At 40.8% G+C, this 27,530-nt stretch overlaps 1 protein-coding gene across 2 annotated transcripts in view; it reads left to right on the top strand.

Annotated features, from left to right (window-relative positions):
- The window catches only part of Nrp1 (neuropilin 1), a 154,658-nt gene that overhangs the window by 88,840 nt on the left and 38,288 nt on the right, over positions 1 to 27,530 (top strand). For both annotated transcript variants that reach the window (XM_048367705.1, XM_048367704.1), the window contains exons 7-8: positions 19,946 to 20,101; positions 23,089 to 23,233. In XM_048367705.1, coding sequence (XP_048223662.1) covers positions 19,946 to 20,101; positions 23,089 to 23,233 — 301 coding nt within the window. The remainder of the gene's footprint in view (positions 1 to 19,945; positions 20,102 to 23,088; positions 23,234 to 27,530) is intronic.

Raw genomic sequence — 27,530 nt, 5'->3', positions numbered from 1 at the left:
CTGCCAGCAGCTTCTGCAGTGTCTGTCACAGTAGAAAAACCTGAACTGGCAATTGCAACTTGCTGACTTTGAAGACCACAAACAGTTGTTGTTGCTTTTTAAAAAAAAAAAAAAAAAAAAGAATAGACCTGATTTTGAGCACTAGACTAATCAGTGTTCAACCAGACCTCCTTGAAGTCCTAAATGGAGAGAAATAACTCAAAAATCATTGGAAATATTTCCTATGATAATATTATTACATTTTTAAACTCATTTTTCAGGTCGGAAAACAGAGTGCTTGTTTATTTGTACTAGAAGAATTTCTGACTTGAATCCTTTGCTTCTAATCCTTAGAGTATCCCAAAATTGAAAGTAGAAACGGAAGCAATTTGTCTTAAAACTATAGACTGCCATTTATTTTAACAGGTTGGGTACTGTATACTTTCTAGCACGCATGTGCTGAGTAAGGAACAGGTTATCGCCTATGAATTCATTTTCAATTTTTCACAAAATTGCCAGTTTCTGATGGGTTTACAATCTGTAATGCTATGTTCAAAATCACTTCCATCTGTTAAATTGACTAATCCAGGCTGTATATAGAGCTGGGTTATTCTGATTGTAAACACTCTGTGTTTATAAACCAGACACTTTAGGGGGTACATTAACTCATTCAGATCATTAGTAAATTGCTGAAATTACAATGCAATGATACTTTATAAATGTGTAACTAGAGAACTGACAAAAATAGCTCACTGGATTACCCAAAAGTGGAATGATGCATGTAAAACATAGGGTTTGCAATTGTAAGGAAAATACAGCTGTTCGTTTAAACGTGTATTTCCAGGTGTGTTCTGTGTGCGTCACAACTAATACTAACATTCTAAACATTCATCTGCAAAGCACGTAATTTGCTTTTTAAAGTTCCAAGGCCTCAGATGCAGTGGCGCATGCCTCTAATCCCAGCACTCAGGAGGCTGAGGCGGGAGCATCTCTAGTTAGACGCCAGTCAGCCTCACTTCCCAACTCATTGACTTCTGCTTCCCCCAGGAAACAAATGCTGTGCATCTGACCCCTGAGCATGTCAACATCTATTATCTAGGACTGAGTGTCCACATAGGATATGGCTGTTCCTATAATATCCACTCCACAGACACGTTTCCTAAAGTTGTCTCTGGAACCTTAGCTTTTTGCCTTACAGAAAATCATTTGAAGAAAGTATAGAAAAAAGGAGTTCAAAGTATTGCTGAGGTTTTGTGTGTGTGTGTGTGTGTGTGTGTGTGTGTGTTATAATTTTTGTAAGCGAGTATGATTTGGGGCAAATAGAAGCATACAAGACGTTTTTATGAATCAATTCATGTGTTTATTTATTTAGTAGACGTAAATCAGTAGCCTAGGCTAGCCTCCAGCTTAGAATGCTCCTGCCTCAGCCTCAGATTACAGGCATAATCTACCAGGCCTACCTATCCCAGTGTTACTTTTGTGTGTGTGTGCCAATCTTGGGGCTTGCACTCAAGGCCTGGGTCCTGTCCTGAGCTTCTTTTGCTCAAAGGTAGCACTATACCACTTGGGCCACAGCTCCACTTGCAGCTTTTTGGTGATTAATTGGAGATAAGCATTTCCCAGACTTTCAAACCTGGACTGGCTTTGAACCACGCTCCTCACATCTCAGCCTCTTGAGTAACAAGGATTACAGGCGTGAGCCACCAGCACACAGCTATCCCAGCATTTTAAACCAATTATTTATTAGAAATTACTAAGATGATTTTAACCATTTTAGTCAAGTTGACCACTTCATTCAGTGTTAAAACGTCCATCAAATGATTTTACTCATTAGTATTTCATATCAACATATCCTTAAGACACTGTATAACGTGGGAAACCACACTGAAGACACTGTAACTGTTGAGATCGATTTATACTTTAAATTATCTATGTAGCTTAAGCATTCCATTTTGCTTCAACTTTGGGGTTCTTATTAGCATAAGCCAGTGTCTATTAGAGAGGAACATTCTTAGTTATATTATTAAGAAGAATTTTTACTTCTTGGGATATCTCAACTTTATGACTAGAATTTGGAGCAAATAACATTTTATCTATACCCTTTTGGTTTGAGTAGGCTCAGAGGGTGTGCAACGTCATATAACAATTAATGACAGAAACTGGACTCGAGGCCTGATAATGTTGTTCTCACTCCGCTCTTAACAAAATCTGGAAAGTGTGTGAGCCAGGCATTGGTGGCTCCCACCTGTAATCCTAGCGGCTTAGGCTGCTGATTTCTGAGCATTGAGGAGCCAGGTCAGCCATGGCAGACAAATCCATGGGACTCTTATGTCTAATTTGCCAGTTGGAGTAGAGGTGTGGATCAAGTGGTAGAATGCTGGCCTTGAGCAAAAAATCTAATAAGCAAGAGTGTAAGGCCCTGAGTTCAAGCCCCAGTACCAGCATGCATGCACGTGTATACACACACACACACACACACACACACACACACACACACACACATACAATGGGTGTGGGTCCCTTTTGAGGATGGTTTCCTAAAGACCAGGAAATGGATTTAAATCCCAGCTGGTCCCTACTTAGTTGCTGATTGGTAAACAATGCGTACTAAATCAAGCCATCCGAATAGAAGCTACAGCATCAACAAACAATTGGAGTCTGAAAAGACATGGTATTTATAATGTCCACTGAGGCTGAGGGCATAGCAGAGCTGGGGACTCACCCCTAACTGAAAGCCACGAGTGTAAAAGCCCCCTACTCACACTGGATGATCTTGGACAAGAAAAGGTAACTCATTGCTTGGTTGTTTCTTTGCTGCTTTTCAGCTATTATTTGAACAGAAGCCTGGTTCTTTTGTTTTCCAAAAATACTGATGTATTTGTTTACCTTATGCAGGAAAAAATCATATCATAAACCTCCTTGCTTATTTATCTTAAGCTTCACTATTTTTAGCTTTGAAAAGTAAACTGTTTTGAGCTAAATAAATACAGATGTTATTTTAGACAACTGCATAATTGGTTTCACAATGCACAGAAACAAGAATGGGATTAAGAAAGAGAACGCAAGAATAAAATGGCAGGTTCTCATTGACAAGATCTAGGCAAAACAGCATTGAAATCACCTCCTTCGCACCTGAACATCTGTGGCCCTGACCTTTGCCTACCTATTTTAGATTTTATGTAGCATGTAAATCAAAGGTTTATTGTTGTTGTTCTAAAGTTAGAATGTACTCAAAACTATGAAAATGAGGTTGAAAGGCCTTTAACTTTTCATAAGAAAATAATGCTAGGCTTCCATCTCTTTGGCCTAAAAGAACAACATACTAAATGTTAGCAAATACCAGGCGGTTTCATATCATGGACCACTATGAAGTTGATGGTTTCACATCTGTTTTGGGGGGAAGGCTGTTCCTCTCTGTGGTATTTAAATTTTAAAGAACGTCTGTTGTTATACAATTGGGAAACCCTCAGGGAATAAAATGTTAATGAAATCCATAATGTGTAGATTTTATGATGGCAGTTTTAAGAAATTCCTTCAGTGGAGTTTGTTGATTTCTGTCCCAGTGGTAATAATTCTGCCTTTTACAGAGTTTTGTGTTCACATTTAGGGGCAATGGCTACATTTATGTGGCGTGTAATGTAACACACTCGCTCCTAAGCTTTAAATAACTTTGAAATTGTAGTGTGAAAACACAATAGCAAAAGAAAGAAAAATGTGTATTCTTTAGGATGGGGAGACCCCATTGTTTGAACTTCTAGCACATGTACAGCAACATATCCAATATGAGAGAAAGAGGGGTACATTTTGAAAATTCCAACAGTGTGGATTGGGAATTCCAGGCCCTCGTTTATTTTTCATTTAATGCACCACTTGAACATTTTGATCGGCATCAGAATAGCAATTCAGAATGCCAACCTGAAATGAAGCAGACACACAGGGGAGCCCATGAGTGTGCACAAGAACGTGAGTGTGCGCATGCACACATGCACACATACACACACACACTATTTCACTCCTTCCTCCCTTCATCCTCTACCCTCCCTCAGCCTTCTAATCTCATTCAATCCTGGGTTCAAATAAAGAGAGGAAAGTAGATTAAATTTTAAACTGCTCTATAAATCCCAATAGTAATAAAGTACATTATGCTTTTATATCCCCAACTCTTGAATAGAGTAAGCATTTGAGACTAATTGTACATGTTATGGCTCAGAATAATCACATACACACTTGTCCAAGTGACTTCTGCATCCTTTTCTCCACTCTCCCTTTCCTCAAGGGGTTAAAAATGCATTTATAACATCCTTCTAATTGCCTTCCTTCAGAAAAAAAAACAATGCCTTAATTCTAACAAAGTTTTCTTTTCTTTCAATTCTAATGCTTTAAACCTGTAACTGCACTTATGGGCTTAGAAAAAAATAAATAAGCTCTTTTCTTTGAGCAAGCCTGAGAGAGCTATCGATAAAATTCTTCAGGGGGTGGGTGATTGGATGAGACAGCTTCCTGGGTCTTTTCAAGCATTAAGGAGTACATGATTCTATTAAAAATAAATGTGCTCTATTAGCTAGCCCTAAGCTGACTGCGATCAAAATATAAGTATATAGAGCCTGGCTGGAATTCATTTTAAATACTATTGATAATCATGTGAGGAAGTATATAGTATTTTTTTTCCATTAGGAAAGCTTTTCTCCCCCACTTATATCAAATAATTGTTTGGGTTGGCTCCACCATGAAGCTTATCTGAGAATTTCACATGGAATCTTCACTAGCAGAACCTAGTTTCTGATACTCTTTTGTGCTAACCTGTAGGGAAGTGCAGTCCACCAGGGCAGAGACTTCATCTTTCATGTCTTCCCAATCTTTGAAGGAAAATCTGGGAGGTAGAGGCTTACTCACTATGACAGACTATTCACACCTAAAAGCCCTGTCATTATCTAGTCTTTTTTTTCCATCCTTAAAAAGACAAATAGTATGTTCAATGCTGGGTATTTTATATGCCATAACGCTCCCCTAGGAAGGTGAAGTAAGTACATAGTGGCACTAGGAATCTGGCTGTCTGAAGAAAGCTACCACAGTTGCCTTCTGTTTCCAAGCACAGGGCAAACACTAACGCTAGCTGATCCTACCTCAGAAGTCTAAGATGGAGACCCATATTGGAGCATAAGGCTAAGGGCTGCAGAAGCAAGGATTTTTGTCAGAGCCTTTCATTGGAGGATAAGGAAATGAAATGAAATCCATTCTCCAGTGGGAAATACTCATGATAATGAAAAGAAATTAGAAAACTACATGAAATACTTTTTGTTTATTTTAATATTTTGGAGGCACACAAAGCTTATGGAAAAAAGACAAAAATAACATTTAAAGTTTCCATTCTTTTTTTAAATGAATGTACCATGTCAAACTAACTCGGTTTACCTTAAAAAAAAAAAAATTCCAACTGGGTTCCTGTGGCTCACGCCTGTAATCCTAGGTACACAGGAGGATGAGCTATGAAGACTGCAGTTTGAAGCCAGTCCAAGCAGGAAAGTTCATGAAACTCTTTTTTCCTGTTAACATTAAAAAAAAAGAGAGAGAGCTAGATGTGGAGCTGTGGCTCAAGTGATAGAGCACTAGTCTTGAAGACAAAAGCTCAGGGACAGCGCACAGGCCCCGAGTTCACAACTACACACATAAAAATCAGACACCAGCAACATCTCAGACACACCCATTTATCACTTCTTTCATATGAAGAGTGAATGTATAGGGATAGCATTCTTTGGAAAACTCTAACATCAAGGTGAAAGAATTATTTTACTTAGTAATTATGCATCATGTTACAAAATTAATCAATAGTTTTGTGCATTTAATGTGTAATTTCCTCTTCACTCCATTAGCAGTAACGAGATGGGTTGTGCCTATGGAGACAAACATGGAAAGCACCTCCCATGACCATGCCAGCACTCCCTGTGTCTTCCATGTAGTAGAAAAAGAAAAGGGAGGCAGAAACAGCTAATGTGGGCTTTCCCTGGGCATGTGGGACTCCAGCTCTAGCTTCGGGCTTCCATACACAATAACCCCTTTCCCTTTGCAGAGGATGGAGTTTCTTTCCAGAAGCGTTTATGAACACCTGCATATCCATTTACCTTTCTTAAAGCTCTAAATTTAAAGTATCTATGTTTCTGATATAATATCCATCTCAATTAGGACCATTTGATCAAAAATCATCCAAGCAGAATAAGAATCAGTTCATCTCATTTCTTTTTAAATGTTGACAGATAAACTATCACCATGCAAAGTGATGTGCTTTAATCATTAGATCTGTATGAGAAAGAACAACCAGTGTGATAAGATCCTCACTTCGAGGGAAATCTACAATGTTGTATGGACTGGAGGGGTATCTCAATGGTAGAGCACCTGCCTAGTAAGCACAAAGTTGTGTGGAGAGAATGAATGCTAGCTCACAACAACCCTCTCCTACCAACCTGAGCACACCACACAACAGTGTGGCTGTGTTCACCAAGAAACATGTCATTCTTTATCACCACCAAGTATCTGGCTGAAACAGATATGTCCCAAGCATGTATCAAAAAAATGGTTCTAGGGGCTGGGGATATGGCCTAGTGGCAAGAGTGCCTGCCTCGGATACACGAGGCCCTAGGTTCGATTCCCCAGCACCACATATACAGAAAACGGCCAGAAGCGGCGCTGTGGCTCAAGTGGCAAAGTGCTAGCCTTGAGCGGGAAGAAGCCAGGGACAGTGCTCAGGCCCTGAGTCCAAGGCCCAGGACTGGCAAAAAAAAAAAAAAAAAAAATGGTTCTAGTGGAGCCAGATGTGGCTGGCTCATGCCTGTCATCTCAGCACCAGGCTGAGATAGGAGGATCAAGAGTTCCAAGCCAGCCTGGGCTATGTAGGAGGAGCCTGTTTCAACAAACAAACACTAATAGTAAAATAGCATGGTTTTATAGCTACAGCGGATAACGACATGCACTTAGTTGAGGACTTCCTCCCAGCAGTTGGTAGAGGAAGAGCCAAATGGGATCTGGGTGACATCTGTGTGTGTACTCTTGTGACTTGGACGTTGTACAGGCACGTTGCTCCTAGTGGATGACTCGTGCCACAATGCATGAAATTAGCTAAATGAATTGGTTTTCAGAACATGAAAACAATTTGCAGTCCTGTACACTGATGACATTTGGACCGCATAGGAAGCACAGAATGGTGCCATCTCAACTCATTTTTTTTTTTTTCTGAGTAGGAGCAGGAAACTCACACCTAGTTCACGATGAAATCTTTCTACCTTCCATGTTTTCATTTCAGACCTCCCCATCCACGGAGTTTCCAGCTGCTTATCTTTCTCCTACCAGAGGATGGTCTTTGCTCAGTTCACAGCTATAGTCCATCAGTTGTGAACTCTATCAGTTGTGAACTCTGATTTTCTTAGTGAATCTTTGAAAATACATTTCCTCCCACTAAAGCCTTCTTTATCCCCTTCATAAATGAGTCTCAAAAAAAAAAGAATTAGGAAAACAGTGGGGCAAATATTAAATCATAAAGTTCATTCCATCTGTCCTCAAGAAAGATTGGCAACCCCATTCGAGACTAGCTATTCAGTCAGAATTTCTGACAATCATCTCTACCTAAGCAATCTGTTCTCTTTCTTCTCTGGAGCAGCATTCCTTATAACCTTAGACAGGAGGCTGACTTTAATCTCAGTAATCCCATCAGCTCCTGGCAGGATTTTTAATGCTAAGTAGAGGTGTTTTCTTGGACACCTGCACTACCAGGTTCTTCAACAGCACATGAAACTCTCATTACTTTGAGAGACCTACACAGATTCCTTAGAAATATCTGGAAAACTGATGTGAAAGGTTACTGTCAAAATTTATAGGCCAAGTGACTGATTTAGACCATTGCTTCCATCTGTAAGTCTTTAGTTTCCAGAAATTTGTCTTTGTGTTTATTTTTAAAACCAACTTTTAAGAGGCAGGAGAAGAATTAAACACATGACTTAGAGCAGAACTAATTATCAACAAGTCATTTCTTTGTGTCAGAATGGACAGTTGCTGAATACAACTATGTGCTTATCTTGAGGCGTTCAGGAATCATTCTGATATTTTCTTGACCTTTTAGGCTTAAAGTTAAGGTTAGGGTTAGGCTTAGAGCTCTCTTTAAACTGCGGAGAGAGAGACAGAGAGACAGAGAGAGAGAGAGAGAGAGGGAGAGAGAGAGATGTAGGGCCATAACTTGGTATGTTTATCTCATAGTCGAAGTATGCCTTGTGATTCAGACTAGAAACTGGCTGTAGGGCAGTTTCTCAGAGTGCAGGGCACCAGGAAATACAAACATCTCAAAGACCTGGAATCTGATTACCTTTCCCAGCCACACAGAACTCTTAATCCCAGTACCTTTGTAGATCACACGTGCATCCAATGGAAGGAACCATGTGACCTATAGTAATGCAGTGGGATTTTGATGTGGTTACTTTTGCAAAGACACAGGAAGGGTCTGGAAGAAATCTCAGATCTATGTCAGATAAGCATCAGCTTAGAAACATCCTGTCCATGTCACACTAGCAACAGATAGCTCTAAAATAGGGAATGGAGATGAGTTGTTATTGAGACATTGATAGATATGTAGAAATACTAAATTCTTGCTGCTCTTTTGGGCAACTTCCATGGGGAGAGACATAAGTCCATGAGAAAGGATTTGAGAAACAAAAAGGACTACTTGACACAGAGTGGACCAAAGAAACTCAATGAGATTCTACTTTTAACTAGCCTACTTTTCAAAAGGTCTGGAAACTTTATGACTAGTTATGGTCTTTGCAGTGAGAAATACCAGGATAAAAATAATCACACTCCTAGTTTAAGAGTACAAATTAGTTGCTCGACTGCTTTCATGTTGACTTTAATGGCAGGCAGTTGGCTTTTGTTTGGAAGACAGTGGAGTTTCCAATCTTGCAAGCTATGCTGAACTTAACATAGCATTTAAATTCAGCCATCATTTATGGAGCATATGTTAAGGATTACAGATATGTGAGCATAGGTGAATTTAAAGTGCAGGGGATTTTGCCCTTCCATCAAGGAAAACTAGATCACAGTAAAACTATGTGTGCATCACTCGCAGATGCATTCTTTCATATAAATGACCCGGGGAAAAATTAAGCCCCATTCTTTTTAATTTTTCCCCAGACTTGGGTCTTGAACTCAGGACCTAGGCACTGTCCCTGAGCCTCTCTGTGCTCAAGCTAAGTGCTCTACCACTTAAGCCACAGCACCTCTTCCAGCTTTTTCTGAATAGTTTATTGGAGATAAGAGTCATACAGACTTTTTTGCCCAGACTGGCTTCGAACTGCAATCCCCATTTCAGCCTCCTGAGTAGCCAGGATTACAGGTGTGAGTCGCATTTATATAGAGAGATATATAGGTATATATCTATACATATATGCATATGTTTTATTGTACTCTCATACTAACCATGAGAAGTAAATACATGGGCTTAGCAGCCTGATAATACCGCTATATTACCATAACAACGTAAGTCTACATGCACACAGCTCTTGGCATAAATAAATGTGTGTTCAACTTAGTGGACTAATTGATTTTATCTAGACACTTGACATTCTTCAACTTAACCTTACAGCATTAATTCAACCCCCTCTCACGCATGAAGCCCAATGAAACTCGTTTGGATACAGCTGCGAAACCTTGCACGGGGCTCATTGATTTGTGATTAGAATCTGCTCTGCATCTCAGTCTCCTCATCTATCATTTCTGCCTGTGTAAGGGTGTGAGTCAAAGGAGATGGTGTATAGCAATTTAAAACTCAGTACAACCCTGAACATACAATGGTTATCCCAAAGATGTTTGTAATAATAATGACAAGAAGAATCGTAGTGATCCATACTTTAGCCGCATAATACAGTCCTGTTGAAATGATCTACAGACAGATTGAAGTGCTGCTACTGACTCAGAAAGTGGCTGTTATCTGGCTTAGTCTTCATGTTTTGGTCCCTTCTTTGGGCAGAGACAAGAATCCAAAGACAGAGACTTGCAGCCACAGCTGCTTGAGGTCACAGGGTATACAGAGCTTCCACTGAAGGTCAATTATATCAGTGTACTTGACCTAGGGTGTGCTTATTTATGCCATGTGCTCCAAGCCATTCCTTCCTTCAAGGTTTGGTAATTTATTGAAGATAAGAGTCTCGTGGATTTTTATATCCTGGGCTAGCTTTGAACCTCAATCCTTACAGGCATGATCCACCAGTGCCTGGCTCAAATGCTTTATATTAAATGAGAAAAGATTTCACAGGCCAGCATGAAATTGTTTAAACCAATCTTTCTACAGCATGGTGACTTTATCAGCATGGAGACTTAATCATCCTTTCTGCTTATCTTAACATCACCTTAAATACTGATCACTTGTATCCCAGAGTCTGAAGAAACAACAGTGTGTTTACATTTTCCCCTCTCTTGCTATCAGAATGTACTGTGTCCAGATTTTATGGGTATATAAAGAGAATAATTAAAATGGAAAGTAGTCTGGTTTTTCTGAATAAAATTTTTATCTGTTCTAGAACATACCAAAAGAGAAACAAACTGCTTAGGCTTTGCATAAAATATACCAATGCTGTTTCCATTTGCTTTGGGGGGGGAGGTGAGTATAGGTGGGTGGGTGGGTGGGTATGGGTATGTGTGTGTCTGCTGGTACTGAGACTTGAACTCAGAGCCTTGCATTCTTGTTTGGCTTTTTCGCTCAATGCTAACACTCTACCACTTGAGCCACATCTCCGTTTTTAGACTTTTACTGGATAAGTGGAACTAAGAGTCTCACAGACTTTTCAACTAGAGCAGCTTTGAGCCTATATCCTCAAATCTCAACCTCCTGAATAACTAGGATTTCAAGCCTAAGCCACAGGTACCTGGCTTTGTCTTTCCATCCTTATCTTAAATGTGTTTCATAAACTAAGGTGACAGCTGTCTTAATTCTACACATTACTCTCAGCCAAAGCTATGTGATCAATGGTAGCTCTCCATTTTGGGGCAGATTCTCCCTCACATTTGATCTTGGTAGTTTCCATATTGGAGTGATTTGGATTCTGGAAACATACCGGTTGCAATAGTAGTTATTAATTTGCAGTGTGGGCCCTCTCCAGTTTCTTGATGGCTTGAAGGACAGCAGACTTAAACAATTCAAACAGAGCCATGTGGTATTCAAGTTCAAAGAAGTTCCTGAATTAAATATTTCTTTATACATGAGTTCCTTCTGATTTATGCAAAAAGTTAACATGAGACTGGAAGAATGGGTCATCAATCCAGATGTATTATCCAAGGATTATCTCCTTTTATCTGGCCAAAAGATGAAAGGTTAGCCCTTGTTTGGGGCACTTCATTTTTCTTGCCTTTTCCCCGGTTCTTTTTGCTGTAGGTTCTGGGGCAGTCTGAGAGGCCGGCAGCTTTGCCTCTGCGCCCTAGCAGATTCACCTAGTGCTGTCCTAACTGGCTAGCTCAGTCTTCACTCCCAATTGTTTTACTCTGGATAAAGGTTTTGTAGCAACTAAAAGTTTGTTTTCTTTCCCTTGTGGTAAATATTGTTCGCTAATTTAACTTCAGAAAAGAGAATTTATTCAAGCAATTAAGACTAGAAAAGAAAAATGTTAGGACTCTTCTCAGTTTTCTTTTACTTAGGTATTTTTATTCTTTACCAGAATTTTAAGATGTTTCCTCATTATCTTTGCTAAAAATGATGCATAACTACTGTCTTGTTTTTCACAGGTATTTTCCAGCAGCCAGAATGCATTTTAAACTGACAACCAATCCATATAGTAATAAATCATCTTACAGTTCTTGAAACACATAATTTTCAAAAGTCAGAACTGTTGGTTATTACTATTGACTAAGAAATTTGGGGGCTGGGGATATAGCCTAGTGGCAAGAGTGCCTGCCTCGGATACACAAGGCCCTAGGTTCGATTCCCCAGCACCACATATACAGAAAACGGCCAGAAGCGGCGCTGTGGCTCAAGTGGCAGAGTGCTAGCCTTGAGCGGGAAGAAGCCAGGGACAGTGCTCAGGCCCTGAGTCCAAGGCCCACGACTGGCCAAAAAAAAAAAAAAAAAAGAAATTTGGGCTGGGAGAATGGCCTAGTAGCAAGAGTGCTTGCCTCCTATACATGAAACCCTGGGTTCAATTCCCCAGCACCGCATATATAGAAAACGGCCAGAAGGGGTGATATGGCTCAGGTGACAGAGTGCTAGCCTTGAGCAAAAAGAAGCCAGGGACAGCGCTCAGGCCCTGAGTCCAAGGCCCAGAACTGGCAAAAAAAGAAAAAAAAAAAAAAAAAGAAGAAAAAGAAAAAGAAATTCCAGTGACCCTTCTAATAATACCTTACGCCAGTACTAACATTTGAACTCAGGACTTTGCACTCTGGTTTGGCTTTTTGGCTCAAGGCTGGCACTCTACCACTTGAGCCACACTTACACTCCCACTTTCTGATAAGTACTATGTTGAAACAGGAGCTGGCAGGAAACGGCATACCAGGGGCCACTCACTGATCAGAGCCCTGGCTCTGCCATTAATGACTTTGGGCCACATACACTTTCCCCGGGTTCATCTGTATTTACCCATAAAACCCTTTCATACAGTTGTTGTAATAATTGAAGGAGAAGAATTAGTATCAGTTTAACTCTTAGTAATATACCCAACCGATAGAGATTGCCCTGTGAATTTTCTATTAACAGTAATAATTTTAGACATAGCATTTTTCTGTATTGTAATAATAATCACAAAATGATAAACAGAGAATAGTGTTACTAACTAAATAAGAGCTGTATTCCCTTTAGAAAACTACAAGAAACCCAAGACCCCAGATCTCAGGATCATCATGGTCAGGTGCCATGAATTAAGACACAAAATCTGGACTGACCCTGAGGTTCACAGGCTCAGTCTCTGTCACAAAACATGTGTTTTATCTAAGGAAGTGAGACAATGACTTAAAAATATTTTCTTTAGTTTGCAGTGTCAAGTGATGAATTAAACAGCCCTTTGAGTCATCAGAGATGCACTAAAGAAAATCCAACACAGTGCCTCCCCCGAAATACTTTCCTGTTTTTAATCAGACCTCAGTTCTTTGTCCTTTATTTTTTCAGGCTCTCATTCTGACCTGCTTCGGGATTGTTAAAGGAGGGAGCCGCTCCCTTGCCAATACCAGCTTGCTGGACAGAATTTTATCAAGCAAGACAGATTTTCATTTTGGAAATGAGGCTTTCCACATTATGACATTACCAATAGCTAGTTATGTATGATAAGAGGAAGCAATGATCTCCATTTCATGGCTCAAAGGCTGCACGCTGCTGTTTAACCAGCGGTTTGCACAAAATTTGTTGCATGATTTACTACACAATGCAAAAACATGTGGCTCTGTCCTCAAGTGATTCCCAGCAAAAAGTGTGCCTCTCCTTGCTTCTCTTTATCGGGGGAATACATTTTCTGTCACTGGCAAGACAATGCCATGGCTGTAGAGAGTGTGTGGATTATTCCTCTAGACATCTGACAACAACAAAAAAAGGGCGTGGAAGGGGGCCCGGTAGTCAAGACTCAGGGTCCTACAAGTAGACTAGGCTAGCTGTTTTCTTCTATTAAGGTCCTTCTACTCACCCCAAATGTAGAGCTTCTATTGCCCTCCTTTTCATTGAATAACAATGCCTCTTCTTTGTGTGTAAAGCACTGAAAATGTAAGATGCAAGTGGACATCATGTATCTGCTTTCCATTTTACACCGAGATTGGAAACAAGGTGTCTTGTTGAATCCTTTCTGTTCTTGTTGAATCCTTTCTGTTCTTGGTGCTACATAGGAGCTGGTGGCTCAGGCCTGTAATCCTAGCTACTCAGGAGGCTGAGACCTGAGGATAATGGTCAAAGCCAGCCTGGGCAGAACAGTCTATGAGACTCTCATATCCAATGAAAGAGTAAAAGGCCAGAAGTGGATCTGGGGCTCAAATAGTAGAGCACCAGCTCTGAGCAAAAAAGCCAAGTGAGAGTGTGATTTCAAATCCCCAGTAGTGGCACAAAAGAAAAAAATAGAAAGCCACTAAAACTCAAAAGGAGTTCCATCACTTTTAGACAGATAGTCTGTGGTTATCCTATGTCTGGGTTTTTATGGGAAGAGAAGAAGCATCACTTAGGGAGAAAGCCCCGCCCCAAATACAGGGGTGCTGTCTGCTCTAGGCTGGAGTCTTCGTCTTTCCAGCTGCTTATCTCAAGTGGCAGTCAAGTCTAGGAAGATGACAGGGAATGTGGGCTTCCAAAACTGAACCACCACAAAGATGGTTGATGAGTGGTTTTGGACAGTCCTCATAACTACTGACCCCTGTGTCTTCAAGCCAAGACCCGAATGTCTGCAATGGTGAGAAAAAAATGTGGCGGGTTGTTTCATGCCATTCAGTCAGTCATTCATTTTCTCTTGCTTACTTTTGCAATTCCTTATTTTTCTCTCTGGAACTCTCTTTCCCTTTGTGTCCCTAATGACCTCCTTCTCTGTACCTTTCCATGCATAGCTAAGGAATCAGAGCTGCTTTGTAATGTCTCCAGTTCCCTTACCTTCAATTCCCTGGTAACTTTTACTTTTTCTTGTGAGCTGCATTACTCTATATGTGTGGCATCCCCACTTTTTTCCGCTCTTTATTGCACAGCTGCTTAATACAGTACTCAGCCACTAAGTAATATTCAAGTGTCCATTAATAATGTCAATCTGGCTGAGTAAACTCCAATATCCTAAGTGTTCACAATATCAGGTTGACTATATAAATTATGATATGCCAATCATACAATGGCATAGCATGATAACATTTAAAATGATCACATGGCCAGGTACCATTGGCTCATGCCTATAATCTGAGCTACACAGGAGGCTGAGATCTGAAGATTGAGATCTGAATCTAGCTCAGATTAGAGAAGTCCATGACATACTAACCTCCAATTAACCACCAAAAAGCCAGAAGTGGAGCTCTAGCTCATGTAGTAGAGCACTGTCCTTGAGTAAAAAAGCTAAGTGACAGTGCCCAGGCTCTGAGTTCCCAGTTCTGGTGTGCACACACACAGACACACACAGACAGACAGACAGTCACACACACACACACACACACACACACTAAAAAGATAATTTATCAGATGTGTTGGCTCGTGCCTGTGATCCCACAGCTCAGGAAGCTGAGGCAGGAGAATCTGGAGTTCAAGTCCAGCCTGGAATTTATAATGAAACCCTTTCTCAAAAAAAAAAATCACATTATTGACATGAAAATATACCCATAAAACTAAAGAAAAGGAGCAAGTTATCAAGCATAGAGGGTATTTGATCTTACTTTTATAAAAGAAAAACAAGTATTTACATGTCTTTTGCATAGGAAAAAGATAGTGGGAGAATCTTCCTAGTGATCATTTGTCATTCATGTTTCATGGAGCTACTACTTCTCTATTTTTTTGTATTTAAGTATTTATTTGCTATACAGAAAAGTAAATATGTTTGCAAAAGAAACCCTAATGGTCTAGAAGGTAGAGAAAACTCAACATGATGAGTTTAATGATGCAGTCATGAGCTATGCACTGAATTTACAAGGGTAGAAGTGATTGACTCAGCCTCCGAGGCTAAAAAGAGGAAATGGTTATCTTGGGTTAAAAGGGGGCATATTTCAGGGAGAAAGAACTTTACATGTCAAGGCATGCAGATGGAAGAAGCTTATCTTGTTTTAGAAACAACAAACATTTTAATGTGTTTGGATAATACAAATGGAAGGAGATAATGCAGTAAGAGACAACATGGATAGATTGAGACCACTGTTCTGATTAGCTATGACACTGGAGAAAGATTTTGAAAAAACTGTATTCACTTGTGTTTTGTATCTAGAGCCTGAAAATTGACTGATAGAAAACAGATTAACCACAGAAAAGAATGCAGACTATTAATGTGTGTGTGTGTGTGTGTGTGTGTGTGTGTGTGTGTGTGTGTGTGTGTGTACTGGTCTTGAACTCAGGCTTTGGGTGTTGTGCTTTAGCTTTTCACTCAAGGCAGCAGCTCTACAACTTGAGTCACAGCTCTACTTCTGGCTTTGGGGAGTTAAGAATCTCACAATTTTTTTTGCCTGGGCTGGCTGTGAACCATGATCCTCAGATCTCAGCCTACTAGGTAGCTAGGATTACAGACATGAGCCACTAATGCTCAGCTGGACTATTAATATTTTTAATTTGATGTTCCCAAGACTTCTTAGAAAGGAGGTTTAGCCTCAAAGAAGCAACCATATGCCATTTTAACCACAGGAGATACGTTGCGGAGATGTGACTTGGGTATTGGGTTAGTAAGACTATTTCATGAAGGAAATGAAATGATTTGGGGATGCGTGAGGGGAGAAGGTTGTTTTAGTAGTATCTATGAATGCAGACTCATCTCAGTCTGTGTAATAAAGATTGCTATTGTACTCTTAGTATGGAGGAGAAGGAGGAAATTTATGCCACATATAAAAAGTGGAAACCTTCCTGCATCTGTTGACTCTCAATGGCCTTCAGCTCAAACTAATCCTTATCCTAGAATGGCTAATTTGGAGGATGGCCTAGTCCAGAATCCTTCATTCCAGACATTATGAAATTATGTCACCTGCAGGAAAATGGAGGGATCTGGAGATTATCATGTCCAGCTAGATGAGCTAAACTCATCTTGCTAATTTGTGGCGTTCAGACAGACCTTAAATTCTGATGTTAAGGGTGGTGGTGGTGGTGGTGGTGGTGGTGGTGGTGGTTGTGATAGTGGCCCTGAGTTATGAGCATAAAGGGGGATTGTCTGTATTCAGAGATCCATAAAAGAAAGAGGTGAAAGGTGGGGAATGTGGAAAGGTGAAGAAGATGGAAGATTGGTGTGTGTGTGTGTGTGTGTGTGTGTGTGTGTGTGTAACCCACTCAGCATGATGAAACTCACAGAAGGTTGTTTTTGAAAAGGGGTGAGGATGGAAGTGAGGGGAAGAAAAGAAATGTGATGGATTTAGCAAATTTGTTCAAAGTGTACTCTGTGCATGTATGGAAATAATGACAATAAAATTCTTCACAGTAAATTATGAGTAACAAATAAATAAAATTGTATACCAAGGGGAAGAAAAATGATCCGCTTCTCTGGGTTTCCTGACAGGTTCCTTGACAAGACAGTCTCCAACTTGTCTCACCTTTGTCAGACATCGAAGGGCTAAGATAAGGTCTGTGTGGCAAAAAAAGAAAAGAAAAGAAACCTCAGTGGGAAAACTGAGGCACAGTGCAGGCAAGACTCTGTCTCCTCAGAGTTCCAGGAACGATTCCATTTTAATTGCACTGGTTTGGGCCCCAGGCCTAATCATTTTGCGAAGTTACCATCCATCTTTACCAAACCCAGTGGTGGTAATTCTAGGAAGAAAAATGAAATGAAATTTCAAGTATCCCAGAATGGCCAAAAGAGACTGTGTGGAGTTTTAACACACAGCAGGAGACTTTATGTAATTACAAGGGGAGGTGGCTAATATATCACATTCCTGTTGAAAACAGAAAAGATCTGTTCTGTTTTATTTTTCTTTTTATAAGTGATGCATGCATGCTTTGGAGGCCTTTGGACCTGAGTGTTAGACAATTTTCCTGTGTTGTCCACTAGTTAATTGACCTTTCTCTTTAGAGTGAGACTTTGGCCCTCAATTCTTCCATTCAATCACTATTCTTCTATTCAATCACTAGTTAGCTATTTTCTGATCTGGTAACTAAATCTCACTCTAAAAGACAAATTATAAAAAGGAAAACCAATGAATGAAGTTCTTGAGTTTGTTCAAGTCATCTTAAGCTGAAGTATGCACTCTGGGGAGTTTAATTTTTCCAAACCTGTAAGTTTGGCATGAAGGGTTTATATAAGTAGCTCTGCTTCCTTCTTCCTTGGACCTCAGCATTGTAAGGACCCTTCAGCTTGAAAGTGGATGGGGCATTGGGTCTGACTGAGTGGACAGATGGCAAACTCTGTGTTCTGAGTGGATTTGAAAATTGTTGAAATTCTTCTCCAAAGTGTGCTGTACCAGTCAGATCACGGTGTCATGAAAGCTGGGAAGTTTTGGAACAACTTAACCTCACCTATGTGTCTGGCATCTAGTGAGGTTTAAGGTGGCCAGATAATAGTGAATAATCAGTTCAGTGTGAATTTTTAATCAGCAGCAAATCAGTTGTTAACATAAGCATATCCCCAGTATTACATGGAACACAACTAAGTTTAAACTATTTACTTTTCTTACTTGAAATTCAACTATTTTATATTTTGCACCTGTTAAATGTGATACCTGTCTATCACCTCCCGTTTTCTGATTCAGTGCGTTGTTTTACTGATGTGGCTTCAGTTTTGAAGTGAGTTTGCAACTACTTGATTTACGTACTCCAAGAGCCTTCAGGAGAAAAGCAATCCATGAGAGACAACCGTCATTCTTCACTGGCAGGCTGTGCACAACACAGACATTTGTTAGGTGTTCGTGGCCTGTGGGCCTTGCGGGGTTGATGGAAATGATATTTTCTGAAAATTGGGTTGTCACGTACCAACTGGAAAGCAAGGTTCAGAAGTTGGGAGTGGGGGTGAAGGTGTTGGCTGTATTTTTTTGCTTTGCTTTTGTGGCTTGTTTTCAAAGAGATGGCATTTTTATTGCCTGTCAACAGTGATTATGGATTTGAAGTATCTTGTCGATGCTAATCAGCTGTAGTATAGAATTATTCTGTCCTTTACTAGACACTTACTATATCTTTGTGCTTCTTTTTTTTTTTTTGTCAGTCATGGGGCTTGAACTCTGGGCCCAGGCGCTGTCCTTGAGCTCTTCAGCTCAAGGTTAGCAGGCTAGCACTCTACCACTTGATGCACAGTGCCACTCTGGTTTTCTAGTGGTTAAAGCACAAAAGCTCAGGGACAGCACCCAGGCCTGCATTCAAGCTCCAGGACAGAAGAAGAAAGAAAGGAAGAAAGGAAAGGAGGGAGGGAGGGAAGAAGGGAAGGAGGAAAGGAGGGAAGGAGGGAGGGAGGAATAAGGGAGGGAGGGAGGGAATCTATTTTATTTTGGTTGCACCGGAAATGTCTATAAGGCATGCAAGGAAAGGTATTATAGGAAATCATCATCAAGAAGGGTCTTCCACATTGTGTTAGAGAGCTCTCTGTTACTATAACAAACTCCTAAGGCAATCGACTTATGAAGAGAGAAGTTATATGGTTTCAGAGATGCACTATCAATTGGCAGTTGCTTGGGGGTTGTTGAAAGATAGCTCCTTATGTTAAAAGGGGGTGGATTATGGTGGATAGATGTTAGATATGAGTCATTGTCCAAAAGGTCAGTATTTTCTGGGTGCATTTCTCTTTGTCTTGATTTTCTGTTTGTAAAATGACATATATTAAGGTACTGTTTGGAAAGTATACAGACTTAGAAAATACAGTGATAAAAGGTTAATCCTGCTCTTCTCCTTTGCACCAGGGATCAAATGATCTTAGTCGTGGTATGGAGAAAGGTTTTACTCTCTTTTTTGGCGTAGGTACTAGGGCTTAAACCCTGGACCTGGGCATTGTCCCTTAGCTTTTTGCTCAAAGCTGGTGCTCTACCACTTAAGCCAGAGCTTCACTTCCAGCTTTTTGCTGGTTAGAAATTAGAATCTCATGGGCTTCTCTCCCAGGGCTGGCTACAAACTGCACTGCTCAGATTTCAACCGTTCCTGACAAACATGAGCCACCAGCACTGGGGGCTGTAAGATCTCTTCTTTTTCTTGAAAGTGGAAACCAAGGTGGGCAACTGCTGCCTTTACCTTTCTAAAGCAGGAAGGGGATAAGTGGTGTCAGTAGCTATTGACATCAGATCGAATTAGGCCCCTTGGGCCCCAGAGAGGTGAAGATGACACTGTGAAGCTCAGAGCAAAAGATGATGTGGGTAATTGCGATACAAAGACAGCCAGCTGACCATGATTGCTTTTTCCTTGCAGGTAGACTTGGGACTCCTGCGTTTTGTCACTGCTGTAGGGATGCAGGGCGCCATTTCTAAGGAAACCAAGAAGAAATACTATGTCAAGACTTACAAAATAGATATCAGCTCCAACGGAGAAGACTGGATCACCATAAAGGAAGGAAATAAGCCTGTCGTGAGTATGCCAGCCGCTCCCGCACCCTCAACCAATTCAGGCTTTTAAATGGATAATCAATTTTTAGTTGTTTGTTTGGAGTTTTCTGTCTGGCTGGTTTATTTTTGAATTGATTTTAAATGAAAAGTGCAATTAGAGGTTTAAATCTAACCAAAAGGTCTCATGTTCTCAGACCCAGAAACCAAGAGGAAATGATATAGATATTTCCAAGGAAAGTCAATACAGCGAAATTAAGTGACCCATTCAGGAATTGCTTTAAACCTCCTGTGGGGACATTGATGGTGTCCTCGTAGGAGACTGGGGATTGGGGTTTAGGGGTTTGGTTTTTTCCCCATTCCTGTGTCTCTTTGTTCATGTTTATAGGTTTCTTTTTCCTTCCACTGGCTTGTTTTAGACAATGCCCTTCTTCCATTGATCCCAGTGATTTACAAATGCATGTAGCTGCTTCTGATATGAATTGATAGAACTAAAGGTATTTTGCTGAGTCCTTTCAGATCATACAAATACTATGCTATCTCCTTCCAGCTTCCAGTGATAGCGGTAACCCAGACCACAGCACTCTCTAGGAGCAGCCCTCAGTCATTTGAACCTAGGTTTTTGTTTTTGTTTTCATTTTTCTCAGCCTGACTGCTTTGATTTACTAATCAAAAGATTTGTGAGAATGCATGCCCACGGTTTCCTCCACATTAAACATCTTTTGTGGGGGCCCTCAGGGGAGCACACAGAACACTGGTAAGAGTCAGTAGCAAAGTCCAGGTAACTGGAAGGCTTGGGCTTGGAAAGAGGCCAATGAGCATCTCTCTGTCTCGTTTTTGAGCATTTGTGGCCTGATTTTCTCTTTCCAGGTCTAGAACAGAGAAAAGCCTCCAGAGCATGAATTGAAAGCATGCATTTGATTAGTGGCAAACCCCTGCTGTCATTTCGGGCAAGCAAGGTGGAAGCAGGCTTTGGGGGAGAGCTGCTTTGTGAGGAAGTGATGGGTGTGCAGTTCCAGGCCTGTCTTTCCCTGGAGGATACGGGGCCTGCTCTCCACCTGGGGAAGAAAACCCCTCACCGTCAACCCTGGGGGACCCAGGTTTCAAGCTCTCTTGTTTTGGAGTAAATTTCTGATGACATGTTATAGTTGTAAGCAAAAACCCACTCATGCTAAGAACATACCTATAAACAAAAGAACCAAGAAGAGTAAGAAAAAGTAACCCTGGACTTACAGACTTTTTTTTATTAATTAAATTTTATTGACGTGGTGTTGTGCAAAGGGGGTACAGTTCCATAATAAGGCAGTGAGTACAGTTTTGTGATATCTTACACCCTCATTTTTCTTTCCCTTCCCTAGATCAGGTAGGCATATATCCAGTGTATCAAAATTATATACAGTAACCACATAGGGTAAGCCAAAGGAAATTCACCTAGAACTTTAAATCTTACAGGCATTTTTGTGTTTTTCTTTTTAATGTGTGTGTGTGTGTGTGTGTGAGAGAGAGAGAGAGAGAGAGAGAGAGAGAGAGAGAGAGAGAGAGAGGGTGCACGTGTGTGTGCTTGAACTCAGGGCCTAGATGCTGTCCTTGACTTTTTATGCTCAAAGCTAGCACTACTGTTTGAGCCACACCTCCACTCTGGGTTTATTTGGGTTTGTTTGTTTTTGGTAGTTTAATGGAGATAAAAGTCCCACTGGCTTTTCTTCCCAGGCTGGCTTCAAACCAAGATCCTCAGATCTCAGCCTCTTGAGGATTACAGGTGTGAGCACTGATGCCCTACTAAGGCCACTATATTTTAAAAAGCAAGGGCTATGTCTCTGGCCCAGAAAGAACTATCAGAGGTCGCCCACTTTTTGTACTGCTCTGAAGTCTGAAGGTCCCAGAACACAGAGCAGAGTGGATCCGGGGTGGGAGGAAGTGTGAGGAAGGAGGATTCTTGCAGTTTGGCTGAGGACTTTCACTGGGACATCGTCCATCTGGAGCGTAATATCTGCTGCCAGCCCTCTCTCTGCATTCTGGAACATTCCAGACCCAACCCTCTACTGTTTTTCTTGCTCTTGGGGACATTGGCATGTCCTCCTCAAGGACCGCCTCCTACCATTACCAGCTTCCGCTGCACAGCATGGGTGTGTGTGCTTACATGGCCGACACCCCCCTCCATATATGCAAACTGCACCCCTCCATAACATGTACGCAGCCCATCTGGCTGACTGTTGTCCTCGTGGGAGTGGACTCGATGACCTTGTGAGAACAGCATCCTTGAAACCTCATTCTCAAACTGCCTGGGCAGCCTAGGCTCTCCTCTCCTCATCCTCCAGCCCCTCCCTCCCCACTCGGGGAGGACATTACGTATTACCAAAGCCAGTTACACCTATTGTCTTTTGACACAACAAATGACAACAGAGAGGTTGCTGAAGCCAGACAGAAACCTAAAGACACTGTGAAGCCCAGCACCAGTGGCTCACGTCTGTAATCCTAGCTACTAAGAGGCTGAGATCTAAGGATTGAGGTTCACAGCCAACCCTGGCAGGAAAGTCCGTGAGACTTTTGTCTCCAATGAGCCACCAGAACACCGGAAGTGGCGCTGTGGCTCAAGTGGTAGAGCACTAGCCTTGAGCTGAAGAGCTCAGGAATAGCACCCAGGCCCAGAGTTCAAACCCCATGACTGACCAAAAAAACAAAAAAGAGACCGTGAGCCACCATGAATGATGACTTGAGTCAGCTCTGGAGAGGCACACAAGGAGCTTTATAAAGCATCACTCCAAGTGGCCTCTGCGATAATGGTTTCTGAGGCTATAGTCTCTCGGAAAGCTGCAGATATGATTACAATGGCTTTCTACACTGGACGTGATTCTTTTTGATTACCATCATTTGAAAAAATATGACAAGTTATGAATGCCATTTGTCTTGATAGACTGTTTAAACTGTAATTCACTTGTGGAAATAGACTTTTGGATTTGTTTTGAATACATGAAATCTGTTCACAATTAGCCCTTTTGTTTTCTCATGTAGATCTTTCAGGGAAACACCAACCCCACAGATGTTGTGCTTGGAGTTTTCCCCAAACCCCTGATAACAAGATTTGTCCGTATTAAACCCGTGACATGGGAAACTGGCATATCTATGAGATTTGAAGTGTATGGCTGCAAGATTACAGGTAAGATACAGCTCCAAGATCACATGGTTCTAAAGGGTGCAAACCTTTAAACACAAGAAAAATAACTTAGTATTAATGTGGGTCATTTTTGTTTGGTAACGAAGAGCATACACTTTGGATTTGAAGAAATTGAATTCAAGTCCAACCTTACCACTCACTGGTCTAATTTCTTTGTTTGAAATCCTTACCACTCACTAGTCTTATTTCCTTGGTTGATAGCCTTACATTTCACAGCCTCAATTACCCCACCTGGAAAATAGTCATACTTGTAGATACCCTACACAGATTGTGTATGGTAATGGGTGTATTGGTGGATGTAAAGCAATAGTATAGTCTGGTGTAGCTTAGAGACTTGAGTACCACCTTTTGCACTATAAATTCCAAGAAGTCATGTACCAGGCCTTGCATCTCTGCTATTTTAGAAGTACAACAGGCTGACTAGCACTTAGTAGATTGACAATAAACAAGTGTTCTATGACATGTTCTCCAATAGTATTATTTTCTCAGTTTTGAAACTTAGAGGGAAACTCAGCTATAGTTTAGGCATTTAGCCTCTGAAAACTTCTCCTTTGCTCCCTAACTACTGAAGAACTTTCTGTGGGGTTTTGTCCTTACCTTGATGAATACATTATCATTGGAAATCCTCTTTATCTAGATGTTTCTAGATCTTCACTTTGTTTCTTCAAATATCAGCAGGACTTTAAAAGTCCCTGTCAAATGTGGGATAAATAAGTGGATTTCTTCCATTTGAGAGATAAAAGAAAAGCAAAGTACTGAGCAGTGAAATGGCTGGAAATGTAGGGGAGAGCTGCACAGAGTTAGAGGTCAAAGAATGGGCCTGGTGTAAGTCTTCCTGGTTTCCTGGCCTTCAATGCTACTGGGACTTGTCCAGAGATGTTATTGTGCTATTATTCTATGTTCTAATAAAATAGAAGTCATACTCAAATTCCTTTCTTCTTAAGTAAATACATTGCAAAACTTCATTTAAAAAATGATTACAATCAGAAAGCCAATAAAAATGTAATCTGCATATTAATTTTAAAAATATAAAAAGAATTAATAGACTGGTCCACTGAAGTAAAAGCAAATAACTTAACCAGGTGCTCGTGACTCACATTTGTAATTCTAAACAACTCAGGAGGCTGAGTTCAATTCAAAGCCACAAAAGGCCAGGCAAAAAAGTCCCAAGAATCTCTTTTCTCCAATTAACCATCAAAAAGCCACAAGTGAGGGTGTAACTCAAGTGGTAGTGCTTCAGTCTTACTGAAAAAGCAAAGTGAGAGCACTAAGCCTTGGTTTAAGCTCCAGTTCTAGCACCGAGAAAATTTCTCATTACATTTTTAATGTTTATTCTCTTAATATGATCGCTTTTGGAGAAAGAAAACAGTGACTGTTAAGGGGAAAAAATCACTTTGGGAATTTACGATGAAATACAAATAATCTGGAGAAAAAATAATGAAGGAAGGAAAATTATATTTGTTAAAGGTGGGATCCATTTTGGGAAGTAAAAACCACATGTGATTTGGTACCAGTTTTCTTTATTTCCATTGCAGAAGGTGACTTATTTATTGTCTTAGAATCTAAGACAGTAATGTACTGTGCAAAGTTATTTCTTTTTTTCCTTCTCTTTTTCCTCCTTTGGTTTATCCCCTGTTGTCACTGTTTTTGATTTTGGTACCCTGTGTCTTGTATATATGTTTATCTGACTTAGGGAAGGGAAAGGAAGGGGAATAACAGAGTGATGAGACAAAGGACAAAGGGTGAACCAATGCAACAGCGATACTCACAGGACACTAGGTGGGAAATGAACTTTACAACTTGAGGGGAAGGTTGCCTGGGGATATGGCCTAGTGGCAAGAGTGCTTGCCTCCTATACATGAAGCCCTGGGTTCAATTCCCCAGCACCACACATACAGAAAACGGCCAGAATTGGTGCTGTGGCTCAAGTGGCAGAGTGCTAGCCTTGAGCAAAAAGAAGCCAGGGACAGTGCTCAGTCCCTGAGTCCAAGCCCCAGAACTGGCAAAAACAACCTCAACAACTTGAGGGGGAGGGAAGTCAGGGGCAGGGAAAGTAGGAGAAAATGAGGGAGGGGTAACAATGTTCAATAAGAATTGTGCTCACTACCTTACTTATGTAATGTAACCCTTCTGTACATCACCCTTACAATAAAATAAACAGAATCTAAGACAGAAATTTCAAGGACTGGGAAGCAGAAACTGGGTAGAGAGGGTCTGAAGAAGAAAGGGGCTGGCTTTATTTTAAGCAGTAGTTAAATTCCAGAGAGTTCTAGGTCATTTCAGAGCATTATTTGAGAGGCTACTCATAAATTCCTAGCAACAAGGTCACATGAGTCTGGGTGGAAATTTCTAGCCCACTTCTCCAATCTTATCTCATCATGTCTTTGTATTAAAACGAAGAAGAAGGAGGAGGAGGAAGAGGAGAAGGAGAAGAAGAAGTGGAGGAGGAGGAGGAGGAGATAGAGGAAGGGGATTATTTTATCTTGAATGTATTAGTCTGAATTTCTAGTCCCTTAAATATTTATATCACATCCCCTTAGTTAAGTAAAATACTTTTGAACCCAAATTTATTTTTAGTCTTCACAAGGATTTCTTCAAGGTTAATTCTAAAACTGTGAGCAAAGAAAGAAAACAATTTATTTGATTTTTTTAGAGACCTTTTAAAATTTGAGCTGGTAGTGGGGCTTGAACTCAGGGCCTTGAGCTGATGTTATACCACCTTCACTGGATTTTTTTGACCATAGTTAAATGGCATTATTATTTAAACATAATGTCTAGGTTCGCATATTCCTATATTTTCTAGCATTGTTTATTTTATAGTTAAGTAAATAATGTGTTGTGTGTGTGTGTGTGTGTGTGTGTGTGTATACAGGTTGGTACCAGGGCTTAAATTCAGGTGCTGGGCGCTGTCCATGACTAGTTTTGCTCAGGGCTTGCCCTCTACCGCCTGGCCTGTGGCTCCCCTACTGGCTTTCTGCTGGTTAGTTGGAGCAAACAATCTCATGACTTTCCTGAGCCAGCTGGCTTCATGATCTTCATGTCTCAACCTCCTAAGTAGCTAGGATTACAGGTGCGAGTCACTAGCTCTTGATGTAGTTTGATGATTTTAAAATAAGGCATTATGTTTAGACTCCTAGTGTCAATCTCTTAGTCATGACATATCTCTACTGAAATCACTGTCATTGATTTGGGCAGATTACAGGGGAGGCTGATGTGCTACAAAGACGAACACACGGACAGAAGATGTCCAGTCGCGTCCAAACTTAGGACTGTCTATTTAGTGAGTCCTTGAATACAAGATGTTGTATTTCTCTGGTCTCTGTATGATTAACCACACGCAACTGGAATGATATTAAATGAGGAATATGTGTAAAATACTCGGCTTGAAGTAAGGGCTCCCTAGTTGGTATGTAGTAAGTAAACAGGACAGGGTACTCAAAAATTGAACCTAGGGGGCTGGGGATATAGCCTAGTGGCAAGAGTGCCTGCCTCGGATACACGAGGCCCTAGGTTCGATTCCCCAGCACCACATATACAGAAAAAAAAACGGCCAGAAGTGGCGCTGTGGCTCAAGTGGCAGAGTGCTAGCCTTGAGCAGGAAGAAGCCAGGGACAGTGCTCAGGCCCCGAGTCCAAGCCCCAGGACTGGCCAAAAAAAAAAAAAAAATTGAACCTAGGAAAAGTTCTAGCTCGCAGAGTATGTCATAGACAATCACATCATAGTTTCTTCTTGGGTGCTGGCACCGAAACATTTTCTTCTTTTTGAGAGCCCTGGTGCAAGTCAGACTGCAGATTAATGAAAGAATAAGACTTTCGTAGCACTGCTTGACAGGCAGGTTCATGACAGCAGGGGCCTCTAAATTTTAAAATAAATTGAAATGAAAAAACTACTATGACTGCATGTCACATGACTTCCACAGTTTCCAAGGTTAAACCTCTGTGTGTGTGTGTGTGTGTGTGTGTGTGTGTGTGTGTGTGTGTGTGTGTGTGTGTGGTGTACTGGTCCTGGAGCTTGTACTCAGGGTGTTGTCTCTGCTTTTCATTTTGTTTTTTTCTTTTTTTTTTTATTTATTTTACTTAAGGCTAACATGCTACCACTTGAACCACAGCTTCACTTCCAGCTTTTTTTGGGGGGTGGGGGGGTTAATTGGAGATAAGAGTCTCTAGAGTGTTCTGACCTGGCTAGCTTTGAACCATGATCCCCAGATCTCAGCCTCCTGAATAGTTACGATTACGTGTGAGCCACTGGCTTAAAATTTAGGCTTAAGCCCAGATTTTAC

Source organism: Perognathus longimembris, chromosome 18 (assembly GCF_023159225.1).
Source record: "Perognathus longimembris pacificus isolate PPM17 chromosome 18, ASM2315922v1, whole genome shotgun sequence".
Classification (NCBI taxonomy): domain Eukaryota; kingdom Metazoa; phylum Chordata; class Mammalia; order Rodentia; family Heteromyidae; genus Perognathus; species Perognathus longimembris.
This window is presented reverse-complemented; position numbering and strand designations above follow the sequence as displayed.